General features: G+C 35.0%; 1 protein-coding gene and 1 pseudogene across 1 annotated transcript; one reads left to right on the top strand and one right to left on the bottom strand.

Annotated features, from left to right (window-relative positions):
* The first annotated feature begins 9,598 nt into the window (after window positions 1-9,598).
* Window positions 9,599-15,102, top strand: LOC110698074. The gene is made up of 7 exons (XM_021875474.1): window positions 9,599-10,218; window positions 10,837-10,977; window positions 11,067-11,432; window positions 11,503-11,745; window positions 11,970-12,062; window positions 14,348-14,548; window positions 14,647-15,102. Exons 1-7 carry the CDS (start codon window positions 9,895-9,897, stop codon window positions 14,857-14,859), a joined length of 1,581 nt encoding a protein of 526 aa, XP_021731166.1. The 5' UTR covers window positions 9,599-9,894; the 3' UTR covers window positions 14,860-15,102.
* On the bottom strand, window positions 12,291-14,341 carry LOC110698075 (annotated as a pseudogene).
* Window positions 15,103-19,097: the final 3,995 nt, after the last annotated feature.

The following is a 19,097-nucleotide window of genomic DNA, read 5'->3' as shown; positions in this document are numbered from 1 at the left end:
ATCTTTAAATCATACATAGTAACATATAGAATTGGAAAATTGGAAACTACCTTTAACCCACCTTAAAACAATCCTACCTTTCCGAATTCTGAAAACAATTCCACCCTTGACCCTCATCTGTTCAAAATGATCATTTTTACCCATAATCTGTTTAACAGGTTAATATTTTTTTTTTATTGTTTTATTTTTTACTTTCTTAAGCTTTCCTCCCTAACCTCTTCCATGGCAGCTCCACCATTATCACCACCCCCTCCGTAACCACCACCTCATCAACACCACCACATACACCACCACCTGACCCAACCTCGCTAGAAGAACCCCCACCCAACCCCGCCTGGTCCAGCAGCCCCCCACCCAACCCCGAAACCCCAGAAATTCCACCTCGAAAACTCGACCACCCACCTTAGGGACCCGCCTAACCTCCACCACATACTCCCAACCATACCCCAGGTCACCAAATCGGCAAATCCCACACAACCCACCCGACCCACGCGAAACCCTAACCCCTCTCACCCAACATCCCGTGAAACACCACGCAAACTCCCACCTTCACATCCCATCCCTAACCCAAAACGAACCATCGTTAAGCCTTAATTAAGCCACTTAAATGGGGAAGATTGAGAAAGCTCACTTGCCACTTTAATGGAGACTAACACAGAGTACGCATAAGTGGGTTTAATTTGCTCCGGCAAGGGGAGGGTGGTTGGGTCCGACGGGCGGCTAGTTCAGCAAAGGGACGAGGGTTGTGGCAGGGAAGGGAAGGGGAAAGAGAGATTTTTTTTTTTTTTTTTTTTTTATTCCTTTATTTGTTTTTTAAATTAATAAAGAAAAACCAATCAGAAGGTGACACGTGTCAAGTCACCTTCTAAAGCATATTACCAATTTCACAAATCGGTAAAAGACTTGTTTTGAGCAGATGGGTGTTAAAGGTGGGATTGTTTTCAGATTTCGAAAAGGTGAGATTTTTTTGGGCAGAAATGGCAAAGGTATGATTATTAGTTTTCATTTTTCATACAAAATATTGAATATGGTTCTCCTAATACAAATCTTTTTTCAAAATATTAAATTTTCAAGATGATTATCAATACATTAAGAAAAAAAACGAAACATTATTATAAACTAGCAACTCGGGGCATCGCCCAAGTCACACACTAGTTAATATATTAAATAGCGTTCCTAGGAACAAATATATGCCACTTATAAAAAAAGTTTCTCATAAGATTTGAACATGTAACCTCAAATTCAAGAATTAAGGATCTTACCACCAAGTTATGTGATATTTTATGTTATTTTTTGAATTAAAAAAAGGAAAATGCTATACATAGCTCTTATGGCTACATATAAAAAGCTAAAAATGAAAAAAAACAAATGAAGATATAACATTAATTACGCTGATTTGCGCGTAATTTTATCATGCATTCCTAAATTAATATCAAATAAGCAAAGTTATTGAATACTTATTCATAACTCTAAGGGCTACATATATATAGCATTACCCTTAAAAAAAATTAATAGGTAGAAAACGACAATATGAATAATATATTAAATTACAAGAAAATTGAGTCATAAATTAAAACGTATATTAATGATCAATCCCATATAATGACCTAGGGCATCGCCCTGGCCTAAATACTAGTTATCCATTATAACATTGATTTATGATTTTCGCAGCAATAGAACCAATATTTCATATAATATGATTTTCATATCAGTTCAATAACTATTGGGAGAAAAATGTTTTCTATTGTAATTAAGAAAATTTGTCAGGAAGAAGTTGTGCTGCATTAGATATGTTTTGCCTTATTGTTGATCTAAATAGTCTAGGAAAGTCTTTCATGCTTCATGCTTAGCATTTAATTACCACTAAATGTCAAAGCTGGTGAAATTCTAGATGAACATAATTATTTGATTTGGCATTACATTAGACCTTTTTTATTCCTTTTTTTTGGGAAAAATATGGACCACACCCTAAAAGTTCATGCTCAAAAGAATTTAGTAGGACGTTTGAGCTTATTGACTCGAATTTGTGACCTTTAAGTCACAAAGTGAGTTCCCAACCACCTCCATCAGACATTTTATTTTTTTTTATTTTTAAGTTCCATCTTCAATGAAATATAGTTGATGACAGAGCCGACCCTCTCCTGTGCACACAAACCTATTGCAGAGGACCCCCAATTTTATGGGGCCCATTTTCAATTAAAGCCCAACCAAAGTAAAAAAAAATAATAATCAAAAGTCAGCCATTTATTCGACGTACAGTGGCCGACTACTGCCAGGAAGTACCGGCAGCTACTCGGCTTTTTTCTGATCAATCTCCGCCTTCTTGTGCCATAACCCGGTTTCCCTCTAAGCTGCTCAACTGAGCCTTGGATCTTATTGCTGTTTTTGCAGCTCTGTCAAGCAGTTGCTTTGAATCGGATTATAAGTTATTTTTTTATATAAATAGATCTTTCCCTCAAATAGAATATAATATATTGAGCCATTGCATACCTCTTTAGTTCTCTACTAAATGAAGACCAGAAGGTCTCAGGCGGTGAAGTAAGACCAAGCTCATGGGCTTATTATCCTAGGTTGCAACAAGTTGATATGATCCTCTTTTTTGCCTCCATGTCGCAAGTTGGGTATTCTGAGATAAGTGTCATATAAAGAGTATTCTCACTCTAAGTCAGTAGGTAACTGTCTACTTATAATGAACTATAGGTAGCACTTTTTCTTTGGAACAGGGATCTCGAATCAATCAATTCCTGTCTTGTCTTAAAGACTTTTTTTGTTTCACTATTGCATGCTTTGTATCTGGTTTAGTACTATCTAACTATAGTTAGTAAGAATACAACTCCATCCTGTGAATTCTTTTACTGGTGCTCTGCCTGAAAATACGAGAATTTCGTTTTTGAGACCAGTGCGATAAATGGTTTGAGACTCCGTTTTGTTGACAACAAGTATTGTTTCTTCCTTACTTTAACAAGTAAGCAAGTAAACTACCTTCACGGGTAAGGATCGTCTTGCACTTAGACAATTTCATTGCCTCTCTTGCATCTTGTTTGGAAAAATCGTTGCCGAAGAAACTTCATGTTCACCATTGTCACTGACTTATACATTCTCTGTGGAGTCTCTCAGATTTATCATGCAGACTCAATGTCTCCAGCTGAAGGCAGTACCTTATCCTTGACCACCATTAGCACAGCTTCGAAGAACTCTATTTTTTACTGTTTACAACTATAGATGTTGTTCATATGCTTTCTTTGGCTATAACAAGTACATCATCGTTATCTCCCTAAGACCACAATCAATCTACTACCTTCCATTTTCAATATCAAACTTCCAAATTCCAATCTCCAAATTAATTTCATTACTTTGAATATGAAATTTCCATCACTTTTTCTATTCCATATCTCATTCAATGTTGAATTCTCATTAACTTTCTTATTTTACCCAAAAATAATTAGTAATTATCTCACCTTCCTCTTCCAATTTTCAATGGAAGAATTAATTTTTAAGCCTTTACCATTACTTCTCTTGATTTTCGTTTATTATCAAACGGCTAATTATCCACTATTCCTGTGATTGTTGCTTCTGCAGAAAGAAGCTTTTCTAAATTGAAGCTGTTGAAAACGTACTTGCGATCTACTATGCTACAAGAAGGCTTGATAGATTAGCATTAATAGCGATCGAAAACGATCTTTTGGAGACGATACAATATGAAGACTTGGTTGACGAATTTGCTTCCAAAAGTGTTAGAAGAAAAACTCTTTTTAAATAACTTGAAGGTTTAGATTAACATGATGTTGTTAATTATTCAAATAATAGTCTGAGTATATATATATATATAATATGATATTATTTTTGAAATAATATTTAAGTATTATATTTTTTTTCGTTAGGGCCCCATTTTATAGTTTAGAACAGGGCCCAGAAATTTGACAGGACGACCCTGGTCGATGGTATCTATGCTTTGATGAGCGATGATTTCTATTTATCCAAGGTGACTAAATACATAAAAAAGAGATACTTCTAAGTGGTTAGAATTAATGAGGCACCTAAAGATCAGTTATTATACCATGGACTCAATGTTCATTTTTGCTTTCTTAAAATTTTATTATACAATGTGTTCTTTTTTTTTTTTAGGGAAAAGGGAGCATATTAAATTACTTAATCAAACGGTTCATACAAGGCATCATCTAGCCAGGCAAATTGAAAATCAGCTAGAACAGGTGCCAAAAAATCAAAACCAAAGCTTCCCTGATTGTCTCTAACAGAACAAACAGAAATACAAAAGCTAAAGCAACAAGAGATCTGCATCCAATTAGTTGCTTCTGTCCTGAAGGTCTTGCTCATAAATATCATTCACGCAAGTTGGAGCAACATCAAACTACTCATAATAATGGAAGAAATCATGTTTAATTCTTTCCTCTCTTTACTCTCAATTATCCCAAAGATTTGCTCAAATATTATTCTTTGAAATCACAATTTCATAGTATGGCAAGTTTGACAATTGATTGCCGTATATTTTTCACCCAATTTTGGGAATTATTATTCTTGTTTCCCACGATTATGGCTGTCAATTGTGTATAAATGGGGAGTTCTTCTATCAAAGAAGGCATGCAAGTATAGTCAGATTTTAGGTTAATAGAAACAAGGGAGTTTTGGGAAGTGATATAGCAGTCTTTGTGCGATTGGAGCAAGGGGACGCGACTACGGATTACGGATTGCCGGCATAGTTCGTACGAGTATAAGTGATTTATTCTCCTCTCTTCTTTTGTATTACTTTGATTAGCTATATTGTTATCAATTCAATGAACTTGAATCTTGTTTAGACTTGAATTTAATTATAATTTTTGGGTTGATTATTGAGTATTAAGTTTGATTAGTATTCAATATTACACTGTTTTGATTGTCATATGATTGTTATTTCAAGTATAACTTGCTATCTTATTATGTTTGAATTGCAATTGATTGCTAATTATGTGATGATTTGGCCTAGTTTAAGTTGCACAATAAAAGTGGCAACTAATGTTAATTTGGTTCTGCGAATGGGTCGAATTAAGATTAGAGTGTATTTTGATCTAATTATATTAATCACCTATGTGTTAATTGATTAGGATTAATGATGTTCTTCTAGTTCCGAATGCTTCTAGATGTAGTCGTTGTGGTTGCGATCATATTTGCAATGGCAAGTCTAGTTTAGGATTAGTATCGGCCTAATTCAATACTAATTTAAAGTTAGGAAGAATAGGGTGGGATTGCTATCAAAACCACTACAGTTAATCTATTAAGTTAATCTTTGATTCAATAATTATACTCAATATTATGGTTAAAGTTCCAAGTTTAATGGTGGAAATTATCCGGCTAGCTTGTCATCACTTGTTTTTATTTTTCATCGATATATTTGTTCCGATTCTCAAAACCCCCCCATCTTATGTAAATAGGTATATAATGTAAATAGTATTCCTTTTATTCTTTTATATGTAACTAGGTATATAGTTGTATTACATGTATTATTAGTTAAGCTTTGGATTTCGGAAATTATTTAATTTCCTCGTGGGATCGACCCTTTCTTACCCTTTTACTAGTTGTTTATATTTTTGAAGGTTAAAGGTAGGTTTTTAATTTAATACAGTAAACGACACGTATCATATAGAAAAGATGATAGTTGAAGCCATCATCTATTCTATTTCCAGTAAAAATTCTAGCCCACAACACCTTAGTATTAATGCAGTCTCGAAAGAGATGAAGATGGTCCTCATTATCCATGTCGCATCTTGTGCAAATAGGATTGAAATTCTCAAAATAACAGCTAGAACAGAAGCAATAGGAAGAATGGAGTGACAAATGTTCCACACGAGCATCTTGTATTTGTATGGGACATTTAGGTGCCAAACCTTTTTCCAATTAATAGCAGGGAAGGAATGGTGTTTAGAGAAGTTTGAGATTAGGTGGTAAGCGCTGCTTACTATAAATTGGCCTTTAGGACCAATGTGCCAACACATAGTGTCTTCAACTGAAGCTATGATAGGAAGAGTATCATACTGCATAAATACTCAGAGATGATATGACGGATTTTCTCCACATTCCATTGTCCATTGGTGATAATGTTGCTAAACCTCCAATGAGCAATGGAATCCGGGATTGGAGTATCTATAGTAAGGTAAATAGGTTTATCCGCGACCTAATGGTGATACCATAAGCATATGTCATGACCATTTCCCACCCTATAAGTGTTTCCTCTCATAAGAAGCTCCTTCCCTTTTAGAATATCTTTCCAAAAAAGAGAGTCATTAGCATTAGGGAAGCAATTGAGGAAAGAGGAATTTTTTATCTAGCTCTAAGAATTTTCACCCATAATTTGTGAGATTCATGCAAAATTCTCCATCCAAGTTTAGTCATAAAAGCCAAATTCCAATTTTTTCAGTTTTCGAATCTCAGGGGCCTCCACACGTAAAGGAAGACAAATTTTCTCGCAATAACTAGGAAGATAATGGGAACAATCCACTTTATTCTAAAGGAATCGTCTACAACTTTTCTCAAGATCATCAAGAATAGCACAAGGAATAAGGGTTGTTTGCATTGCATAAAGTTCTTCCCACCATATTCAGAAGTTTAGCTTGCCATCCTCTTATTCAGTCCTTCGTTTTAGTAAGAAAATCAGCGTAAGCAACTTTTCTAAGCCTATACGGGCTTATGTTTACGCCTAAATGCTTTCCAAAAGAAGGTGCTCCCATGATGTTCGAGGCATTGAGGATTGCAACTTTGAGAGAAAGGCATATTTTGGGAGGGAAAATGATTTTAGACTTAGTGGGACTTATGAAAAGCCTCGACTTATTTAATTTCCAAAATCAAGGAGGGTATCCCTTATCACCTCTACATTATCAATCGGCGCATTTGCAAATAGAAAAACATCATCTGCATAGAAAAGGTGGAAAATGTTCACCTAATTATCAATTTTGATGGATTTCCGAGCCCTACCTTTTGCTTAATCAAAAGAGATAATCTCTCCAAACACAACACAAAAATATAGGAAGAGAGAGGGTCACCTTTTCTAATACCTCGAGGGAGTAAAGCTCTCGGTGATCTCCCCATTCCAAAGATTAGAGATAGAAGCTAGAAGTGGTAATGCAACTCATAGTGAGCTTAACAAACTTATTCGGAAAGTTCATCCCCAAAAGGGTTTCCCTAATAAAACCCCATTCGAGACTATCATAGGCCTTAGAAATGTCAATTTTGAAAGCCATTAATTTTTTTTGCTAGCCCTTTTAAAATAAAGAGCCACCTCCTTAATGACAAGAATGTTTTACTCAATACAGCGGCCTTGGATAAAGCTTGATTGGATCGGGTTAATAAAATCATTAAGAAGAGATTTAATTCTATTAGAGAGAATTTCTGTGATGAGCTAATAGATGGAGTTACAAAGTCCAATGGGTCTAAAATCACTCATGGAGGCCGGTTGATCAATTTTTGGAATGAGAGTAATGAAAGAATTGTTGATGTCCGTAGGAATACTAATACCTTCGAGGAAAGCAGTAGAAACAAGATTGGTGATCGAATTGCTTACGGTCTCCCAATATTTTTGGAAAAAATTGGTTAAATGCCATCTAGTCCGGGGCTTTTCATAGGGGCCATCGAACTTAAGGCATTTTTTATTTCCAGATTACTCACCGGGCTTAAGAGTATGGCATAATCAAGTAAGCAACCTCCCCTATAACACCATTAGGGGTAAAGGATATGGTTCTAGGTTGGGAAAACTGTTTCGAAGAAAATAGATTCTTAAAATGTGTGACACACAAGTTTTTCAGTAAAATTTGATCATGAACCCATTCTCCATTATCATTGTTTAGACTAAGGATCTTGCCCCTACTACTCTTAACTTTGGCTAGGATATGAAAGTATTTTGTGTTCCAATCTCCAAACTTTCTCCAATCTACCCCAACTTTTTGAGCCCATGCAATTTTCTCAATTTTCAGAGTATTATGAAGTTGGTTTAGCAAATCTTTTTCAAGGTTAATGAGGAAGGAGGAATAATTCAAGCAAAGTGCTTTTTGGGTTGGATTCTGGCAATCAATCTATTTTTATTATTGAGATTTGCATTAAAAACATTTTTATTCCATAATCTGGCCTCATTAATAAAAATAGACATTTACTCCGCAAATCTGTTGTTACCCCTTCCCCAAGCAAAATTAAAAAAACTCATCAAACGAAGAGTTTTCTAACTAAGATTCCTTACACCTAAAAGGATAATTGTCGTTAACTTCATGAGGATTAGTATTAATTAAAATTGGGCAATGATCTAAATAGGTTCTAGCAAGACGAAATACCCGAGTAACCGGATGAATTTTTAGCCATTCAGCATTGGCTAGGGCTTGATCTAGTCTCTGACGAATTAAATTAAGACCATCACGCCTCATTGTTCCAGGTATAGCTTGGCCCATTGTGCCCTAGATCGATCAAACCAACTTCATCAATCCATTGTCTGGAGAGTTTGTCACTGGTCTTCCACCCATCTTTTCTTCAATACAATGTGTTCATGTTTAGTATTACGTATTAATTTTCTATTTTGATTATTTTATACAAATATAATCAGATAAGAAAGTTGGAGGTGACATGTATATATTTCGTACAAAAAATTGAATATTTACTAATACAAAAATGAACATATTTCACCCACCTACAATTGGTGAGTAGCAATTTGAAAAAGTTAAATTTTCTGAAAATGAACATATTTCTGATAACAGAAAATGTTTTTTTTTTTTTTGGATGACAGGAAATTGATAAAAGCAATAAACAATAAAATGATGTCATTTTGGGGGTGAAGGTTATTGCATAAGGATGTAGGCTAAATTTTGCAGCTCTTGTACCATACTAGGTTTATCTATCACAGATCGAGTTTTTTTACGAGTCAGGCTACGAGTGTACCAGTTTGGGATAGGCTACAAGTGTTGTTTAAGCACTTTATTTTTCATAACGTGCTTAAACAACACTCATAGCCTGACCTATGCTTAACTCTAAGCATATCATATCCACCAACGCGTTTTCTGTGTGGCTGGCCATAGTCCCCAGTCGGTTGACACACACCAAAATACTAAATGGGTAATCCCTGACCGATTGAGTAACCCCAAACCAACCGAGTAATCCCTGACTAAATAATCCCTGACCGAGTAACCCCTGACCGAGTAACCCTTGATCAAATAACCCTTGACCGAGTAATCCATGACCAATTGAGTAATCCCTGAATAAATAACCCCGGCCATACGGTACGGACAATCATCTATGAAACTTTGTGCATATCTACTCATTTACGGAGTGCTGAATAGGTGTTAAAAGTGATCTGACCCACACAATTCGAAACCAATCTGAAAGAACCAAATTCAAATTTCAACTTGTATGACATAATAATTTAACTTGACTCCAATTAATATAGACCCAATATGACCCGACCTTACTGGACTCGACACCCAAATTGACGCCCTACATAAGCTTTCTTATTTACTCTGCATTTTTTTTTGCTTGGCAATTTATTTTTTTTATTAACTTTTATTTTTTAAATTTTTATTTTTTAAGCCATTAGCAATTTTTAGTTTATTGACAGATATCTTGTGGTTTTGCCTACACTGACTTGGACTAGGAGTCCAAACAACACATCAATACATTATCATTTAAAGTTGAATACCAACATCCAACTAATCAACCCCAAAAATTAAATCAACCAGAAAAAAAAAAAAAAAAAAAACCCAAAATTCAGTTGAATAGTATCGTCCCTAATCATCCACACACGTTTTCTTTCTCTCTCTCTAATCCAAAATGGATCGATAATATGACTAAAACCCCCAAATTTGTCACTTTTGACCTACTCCAACCTCAATTTTACTTCTCAATTAACCCCCAGAAACCCTAATTTACAGTATGATTCAAACCAAAAAACCCCAATTCAATCTGCTGTTCCTAATTTTCATAGGGTTAGGGTTTTGTTTGAATTTGGGCGATGCAATTAAAGTACCCTTTAGGGTGAATGATGTTCTTCCTGTTTTACCCCGCCAAATTTCATGGCCTGTACTTAATAATCTTCATAATGCAGTTGATTTGATGCCTTCTTTTGTGGGTTCAATTACCCCTCAAAATAATGAGTCAATTCAGTGGAAAGGGGCTTGCTTTTTTGAGAATACTGCTCGTCTTGAGTTCCCTGATTCCGGCGATAAGGGCTTGGGTGGTGGTGTTCTTCATCTTACGGTATTTATTATTTTTATGCCAAAATCACGCATTGATCGGTGTTAATAATGTTTAATGTTTCTATTTTTAGCTTCTATGTTGCGTTTATTTACCAAGTTAGTGATTAGATGGGTTCCCCTTTTTATATGTATATTTCTTGTTCTGTTGGCATAGAATTTAGTTGGATTAAATTGCTTCAAATAATGTGCTGGGTCTGAAGTTTGTGTAAGCTGCTTGATTTTATGATTTGGGTCGAATTATTCGCTGAAATTTTGTGCCTTGCAATTTTCTGGCACTATTGTATTCTTTTTTCTTCTTATTATTACTTGATCATGAATTAAAGAAGCCTTGGTAGTTACTAGATGAATTTACTAGAGCACTCATCCTACTGAAGTTGATAATCATGGAAGTTGGGAAGTCCTGTTTTTTATTGGATTTTTCAACTATTTTAGAATTCTGTGTCGCTTTCTTTTTGAAGAACCTTGCATTATCATCAGTGATTGTGTAGATTTATTATCTAAAAAAAAGAAGACATGTTAGTGATATGCATCATTGATAAGCCATCAGCAATGGAAGAAGACTGAGTTTCGTGATTGATCATCTGTGTTGACCTCCTTATGTTACCTGCTTTCTTTGCAGACGTCTTCAGCCCACAGTTGGACCTGTATGGATCTTTATGTTTTTGCAACGCCCTACAGGGTTACTTGGGATTATTATTTTGCCTCCAGTGAGCATACACTTAAGTTTGAATCGTGGGAGGAAGCTGCTGAACTGGAATATGTATGGTTTAGTTATATTTATTTTTTAGCTTGTAAAATTTCTCCTAATGTTGAGATAAACAATTGTTTTTTTTACTGTCCATGGAGCAGGTAAAGCAACATGGGATATCAGTGTTTTTAATGCCATCTGGAATGTTGGGGACTTTCCTTTCTTTGGTGGATGTTTTGCCTCTATTTTCTGATTCAGCCTGGGGTCAGCATGCTAATTTAGCTTTTCTTGAGAAGCACATGGGTGCAACATTTGAGAAGCGTCCTCAGTCTTGGCAGACAATAATTAATCCAGAGGATGTCCATTCTGGGGATTTTCTGGCTGTTTCAAAGATCCGTGGTCGTTGGGGAGGATTTGAGACACTAGAGAAATGGGTCACTGGGGCATTTGCTGGTCATACGGCAGTTTGCCTAAAAGACGAGTATGGTAATCTTTGGGTTGGTGAATCAGGGCATGAGAATGAAAAGGTATTTTCTGAAAGTAATGCTAGTTTGATCCTTATGTCCAGTGCTTGTATTTACTCCTTTGCAATTGTAGGGTGAAGAAGTTATTGCGATCATACCATGGGACGAATGGTGGAAACTGGCGTTGAAGGACAAATCCAATCCACAGATAGCTTTGCTTCCCTTGCATCCTGACGTGCGTGCAAAATTCAACACTACTGCTGCTTGGGAATTTGCACGAAGCATGTCTGGAAAACCATATGGTTACCATAATATGATATTTAGTTGGATTGATACCATAGGCGACAACTTTCCGCCGCCTCTTGATGCTCACTTGGTATACCTTTTGGCTGGTTTTCATCATCTTTGTTATTTTTTGATTCAGAAAATTGTTGATCTCCTTCTATTTTATTATAATATTCCACATCTAGCTGCAAAAATTTATTGTAGCATGTTACTTAATTGAATTATTTGGTGCCGCTTTTGATTGTTTTGAATTTTATTGTTATCTGATCTATTAGGGTGGCTCATTCAGTTTCAATAAATACTGTAATATTGCAGGTCATTTCTGTCATGTCTATGTGGACTAGAGTACAGCCAGCGTATGCAGCAAATATGTGGAATGAGGCTTTAAATAAGCGACTTGGAACTGAGGTAAGCATGGCAAGCACCCCCCCCCCCCCTATCCCTTGACCCATAACTGTTTTCATTTGGTGAAATAGAGGAAGACAGTAGAATGGCATAAGGAATAGTGTAATTTCCTCGGGTGTCAATACCACTATGATCTTTGTTGCACATTGCTTTTGTGAAAAAATAGTACCCTATTCTTTATGATACCAGGCATTATTACATGCCAATTTTTTTTTTTTATTTATTTATTTATTTTTTTCAAGGCACAAGACTGATGTTTAAAATGATGTCTAAATGGCCAGGTTTCAAGATGGATAGATTGTTTTGGAATTATAATCAATATTACATCTTATTAGCTATTAGTAAGCCCTTCAAATTGTAGATATTATTAGCTCTTCAATGGTCTAGGTATATGATTCAAATTGTTTTCTTCTAGAACCTGTTATCAATAGCCCTTTCAAACATTTTAACCTACTAACAGCAAAAAACCAACAAGAAATTAAACATACAAACAACAAAAAATCAAACACACAAACAACATGAATTGCACACAAATACAACAACAAATCGAATGCTAAAACAACTTGAAATTGAATCCAAATACAAACACAAAATCAAACATACAAACAATTCAAAGCCTCGGAACAATCACATGTTTCCTTATCAACCCAGCTCACGACACAATTCAGGATACAACCCTTTCCTGATCTCACAATAAACATCACCATTCAGCTTCTTCTTCAACAATTCCTCCCCCAATTTCAACCCTTTTACAAGAACTTCATCCCCATTAATCCCAACCACAACCTCATCAACAACTCCCATTTTCACACCTTTTTCTCCCTTCAGTTTCCTCCCTCTCATCATAATCTCTCTCCTCTCTTTCCACCCAACTTTCTCCCTATACAACACATTGAAATACTCTGGAAATGTCATTCCGATATCAACTTCACTCATATACAATACTCCTTTATCTTTTCTCATCAGCACATAGTCGTGTGACAGTGCAAACGCAAACCCTGCTGCTGCCGCGTGCCCATTGATAGCTGCGATTGTCGGCATTGGAAGAGAGATAAAATCTGCGATTAAAGATTTGAAGGATTCTACAATGTGGTGAATGATTCATAACATTTCCGGGCTGGGATTGCGCCCACCGTAAGTCGAACCCATTCGAGAAGAACTTGCCTGTTGCGGTGGTGATCAAGGCAGAGGAGGTTTGAGGTGCAGAAATTCTGGGATTTAATGTCGGAAATGGCAGAGCGGATGGCAGTGATTAGGGTTGGGTTAAGACGGTGTTCGTCGTTTTCATCACTGCTTGTTAGGGTTAAGATAAAAATGTCGCCTCGTTTTTCGACACTACACATTCTGACGTTTTCAGATGAGAACTAAGAGTGAGTTTTGTTATGTTCAACTTTCAAATGATATTTGAAAGAGATGAGGATTTGTTTAATTGGTTGGTGTTGCAGTTTATGAGTAATGGTAACATGGAAAGGAACACATTTATAGGAGTTATTTTTGTCAAGGTGTCAATGAGTAATTGCTTTAAGTATTCAATTAGGAAAGATATTTTCATTATTCAACATGTTATTCATGCTTATGATTCATTAATTCATGTTGATATAAATGAATTCGGAAATTATGGTGCATCTAATCTTTCTTTTTTTTTTAATGGTCAATAGTTTAATTGTAAAGTCAGAATCTTGGATTGCCATCTTATTAGCAAATTGATAGCCTTTGTAATTGTCGGTCAGATTAGCTCTTCAAAGGGTTAAATGTGATTATTCTAATGTTTAATTTCCTCCTATGTTCTTACCTGTTATTAATATACTCCGTATTTCAATCAGTTGTCTTTTCCCAAGGAATCTTATTTTAGTTTCCAACTGTCACATATCTTCTGTTTGGACCATGGATACTCTTTTGGGAAGAATGAAATTATAATAACAATAATAACATTAGTAATAAAAGAAGCATGTGTAGATGGCTACAATTGACTAACTAGAAACTTGATGAAAGCTAGCTAGGACAAGCGAAATAAAATTGACAATACTAGCCTATGCCCTATTTTAAAAGTTACTATTTGGAATTTATAGTCATATGAAGTGGAGTAACTTCAAACTTACTGGCTTCTATCCTTTAGTTGCTATCTTTATGCTGACAACAATGGCTATATACAACTTCGGATAATTATGTTAACAGCTTTCAACATGTTTACTAATGTAGGGGAGTTTTATGGATAATTTTTAGCTCGACATTTTGTTACATTATCCCTTCGGAATACCGTAGTTTAATCATAGCACCTTTTACTTTAGGGCTTGGACTTGTACGAAATCCTGTTGGAGATTGAAAACCGAGGCATAGCATTTGAGCAGTTGCTAACCATCCCAGAGCAAGATGAATGGATATACAGTGATGGTAAATCCACAACATGTGTTGCCTTCATCCTTGCAATGTATAAAGAGGCTGGAGTCTTTGATCCTTTGTATGACTCTATCCAAGTAACAGAGTTCACAGTGAGTACTATTTACTTTGTTCAAATTATTTATGTTTTCTCATGTCTTCCTGTTTTGTTCACCTTTTTTGATGCCTGGATGTATGAATGAAATTGCAGATCCGCGATGCTTATATGCTGAAAATTTTTGAGAGCAACATAACACGTTTGCCGAGCTGGTGTAACACTGAGTACGGGAAGATTCCATTTTGCCAGATTCTTGGAGAGTATCGTATGGAGCTGCCTGAATACAACACCGTTGAGCCATATGCCCACATGAATGAGAATTGTCCTTCCTTGCCTCCACATTATCAGAGGCCTTTAAAATGTTGATGGTTTAGGTTAAAGTTATGTTGTTTGTAGTATGTACCACATTCTATAATGGTTTGGAGCATTGCTTTAGCATCAGTTTGCCACATTGAAGTTATTTTGTAATGTGTACATATATACGAGTTATCTAAAGTATATATAGTAGTTGCTTTTGGAGATTTGGTTGGGTAGCTTTATGAGACGGGTGTAAATAAAATGCTTCACTTATGCACGAATAAGCATTTTCAAAAAAATTTACATGTCAAATTTGTTTCCTACCCATTTTCAGCCTTTACTTTTGCTGTGCTAAGTTGATTTTCTCCAAGATCTCATATTAATTCGAACACTTATTTTCAGATGGTTGAATTAGGAGATAAGGTTGTGATTAAGTTATACACTGTTTCTTTAATAGCAAAGTAGATGTGATGAGAGATAGTGAGGTATTTGTATGATTGATTTAATGAAATTTGATTGTAAAAGAAACGTAAGTTTGAGCCTGCCAAAAACTGAAGTGTTCAAATTATTTTCGGATGGTTGAAATGGAAATTGTTCAAAAATATTCAAATACCCAACAATTTCATAAGCTCAAAAAAAATGATTTTATAAAATAATACGTATATATGGTGTACTTCATATTTTTGTTGTTGTAAACTTGTAATGATTCACATTTTTTTATAAAATAAAAAGGTACTCCGCCGTCCAAATTAAATGGACTTATAAAACAAGTTGTGTTGCATTTTTGGTTTTAATATTATTTTACTTCCTCCGTTTTGCATATTCACAAGTTTTCTAATCTAAGCATCTTTGGTTGACGTTTACATATATATTAATTGATTTATCCATTTGTTTTTTCTAACCTCATTCTTTAAATATGTATCAAGACTCATGAGTATGTGTTGTAATCTATCTATTACATACTACTAAAAGCGAAACTAAGAAAACACTTGACAATGTATTATTAAATATTTTCTCTCCAAAATTACTTCCTTAAAAATAAATTCATTGTTATGTAAAAATAAGGTTCGTATATAAATTATGACTTTTACTTTGTATAAATCTAAAGTAAACTCCTAAAATATCAACTTGTACATTGTTTTTTATTACTTTTTTGGGAAATTCTATACTATAACCTTCTAGTATTGACTTTTCCAATCCATGTCCCATCTTTTTGAAAGCTACACACTGTAACCTTCAACTACAATTATGTATCAATATATAGTGACCTTGTCATTATCCTACCATTAACGGTCACCGATAGTGGGGCCCACTTTGCACTTATTAATACTACCTCCGTTTTTTTTATCTGCAACTTTGAGGAATATTTGTGAGACATAAAATATTCCAAAGTTGCAGATAAAAAAAAACGGAGGTAGTATTTTTTTCGATTTGCTTGCTGAAAAAATGTTCTGCTAAAGGTTTTAGGGGTCATTTTGACTCTTCTAGGTTCAAATTGAATTCGGATTTGGCAAAAAAAAAAAAAAAAAAAAAAGTAGAAGCCCCGTTTTGTGAATTCTTATTTTTTCGAAAATCCGAATCCACATATTATCTCTCACATGTATTTTTTTTTTATTTTAATGTATTTCATGCGTTTTAATATCGGGTGAATCAATTCATTATATTTTTATAGATTTAGTCTTCTTCCTCAACTCTTTTCCACCTTTCTCACGTCGTTTTTTTTGGATGCCCTTTTGTCTTAGATTTAGGGGGCAAATACACATTAGTTTCATGTGTAGGTTCATCATCCATGAGATAAGATTCTTCTTCTGTCAAAATTTCATCTTCTCCTCCATCAACACTACAAGTACCACCTTGAAAATTTCATCTTCTCCTCCATCAACACTACAAGTACCACCTTGAACAACGTTACTAGAATTCAAGACCCCTCCTTGACCAACAGTAGTAGTTTGCAAGACATTACGATACCATCGTAAAGGCAAGTAAAATGAGGGTATCTTGAAACAATCTTTATAGAAGAAGACTCGAAGAATATGATGACAAAGAATACCCCAAAGTTCAAAATTCTTGCAACTACAAGTTGTTACTCCATCCCAAAAATATGAGTTGTGTTGCATATAGAGTAAATTTCTACTTTTATATTTCCATGGAAGATAATTGAAGAAAGATGAAAAGGCAGAGCAAAGGCGGCAAAGTTGTAGAGATAGAATAGAATAGAGCCATTAGCATTGGTAATTGGTGGGGGTATGTGCACTGTTAATTAATTGCAAGGGTAATAAGTGCCTTGTACTGCTTACTTCTGTTTTCAATAGCATTCATTTTTGTTTATATTGAAAATATAAAAGAATCTAGACAATATTAATTCTTATATTATTATATATCATTATAATTATTTAACATCCGTGCATTGCATGGGGTTCGTTTAACCTAATTATTTTTAAGAAAATAAAATTTGAGACGATTATATTTAAATATAGGTGAAGGTACTCATAATATTTTTTTTGGGTGAAAGAAAGGGGCAAGCCCCAAGAAACAAGCAAAGACACTATAACAAAGAAACAAACAAAACTGGGAAAATAAATAAATTAGCTCGTCACAAGGCAAACTAAGTCCTATCTGTAGGCAATTAGGCAATATATTGCGGAATTTCACGAATTTTATTCGTTCGCACCTAAACACGATCAACATGAATAACACATAAGAACCACATAATAATACATTTGAAGCTTGAATTCCACATTGCGAATAGCTACGAATTAGGGAGAAATAGAGCCCCAAATGTTGATCCTCTACTCGGCGCACAGGATTCGATTGAACATCCACCAATACTAGATTGGTCGGGTGAGAGAGGAAAAACACCGCGATCACCACCTTCCACGGAAAACCGGCCACCACACAAATCACCACCGCACCACCACCGACGCACACAAGGAGGGACGAGAGGAAGAGAGAGAGTGGTTGGTTTTGTGTTTGCCAATGAGAGTTTGTTATGAACTCTTATTCAAACCCTAGGCACCTAGTCTATTTATAATAATATTATAATTAGAGTAGGAAGCATGCCCAATCCACCTGAAACTCTCCATATAGCCGGTCACCTAGAGGGAGATGCCCATCTAGGGCCTTTTCCTTTTATGTTCAATCTAGGCCTCGTAGTGTGACTTTATAGGATCTGTTCTAATGGGCTTTGGCCTATTTTACTAGCCTACAGATCGTTAGTACTTCTAGTTATGATATCACGATGACCCAAGAGAACGAATTTAATAATCTCCATAATTCGATCCATTTAATATCTAGTAATTGCATTTGACGAAGATATATTCCTTCAATCTCCTACTTGGCTAAGACAAGTGAGCAATATTCAAATTTCTTAAGTCAATTTGTGTCTGAATTGATAATATGATTGCATTACATGTCGAGACCATATTAATCTACAAATCATTTCTTGAAATCAGAGTTTGAATTGCAAATCAAATGATTACTATGTAATCCATTTGACCACGACCATGCATTTTCTCAATTCTCACTCTTCAAGAAGCCCTGACTACACATTTCCTATTATATAGGCAGACTTGATCCAATCTCGTGGCAACCAAATCTCCCACTCAACTTTTGAAGTAACTAGGAAACACCCTTTATAGTCCCCTTTTACGGCATGAAATTGTGGTGCCCCACAATAAAAACAATCATTGGGTGAAAACTTTGTTCCACTCATGTCTAAGGAATCCACTAATGTATCCGGAAGTCCATTACTTGAATGTCAAAGTAGGTCAAAGTTCGATCATGTACTATTCATACATATCCATGTGCTTGACTAAATATCTTTATGTCCATATAGCCCCTGAAACTGCACTATCAATCAATCTTACATGCTAGTTCATTTATTGAAATCATTTATAACCAGTTTAATGATTTCGAACTAAGAACTTAAATAATTTATGAATTCAGTTCACTTATGGGGTTTCATTTACCAAATCACGTATTTGATAGTCCCATTGAAATTCACAATTATTTTTAGACATTTTATTTAATACTAAACCGTGATTAAATAAGATATAAACTTTGTTTTGATAAAAAATAAACATAGGGAAACATGACCGATGATTTTGCAATTGTGACTCCCTGGCACACAATCAAAACACCCACCATCATGTTCATTTCAAATGAGCCTTTTAAGTCTTTAGGCCATTGAAATAGTTTAGTTAAAATGAATTTTACAAATTTGATATTTTATAATAATATTTATCTCCATACACTAAGAATATTTCTTCATCCTTTCGCAAGGAATTTAGGGATTTCAAAATTGTTCC

This window comes from Chenopodium quinoa, unplaced genomic scaffold (genome assembly GCF_001683475.1).
Source record: "Chenopodium quinoa cultivar QQ74 unplaced genomic scaffold, ASM168347v1, whole genome shotgun sequence".
NCBI classification, from domain to species: Eukaryota; Viridiplantae; Streptophyta; class Magnoliopsida; order Caryophyllales; family Amaranthaceae; genus Chenopodium; species Chenopodium quinoa.
This window is presented reverse-complemented; position numbering and strand designations above follow the sequence as displayed.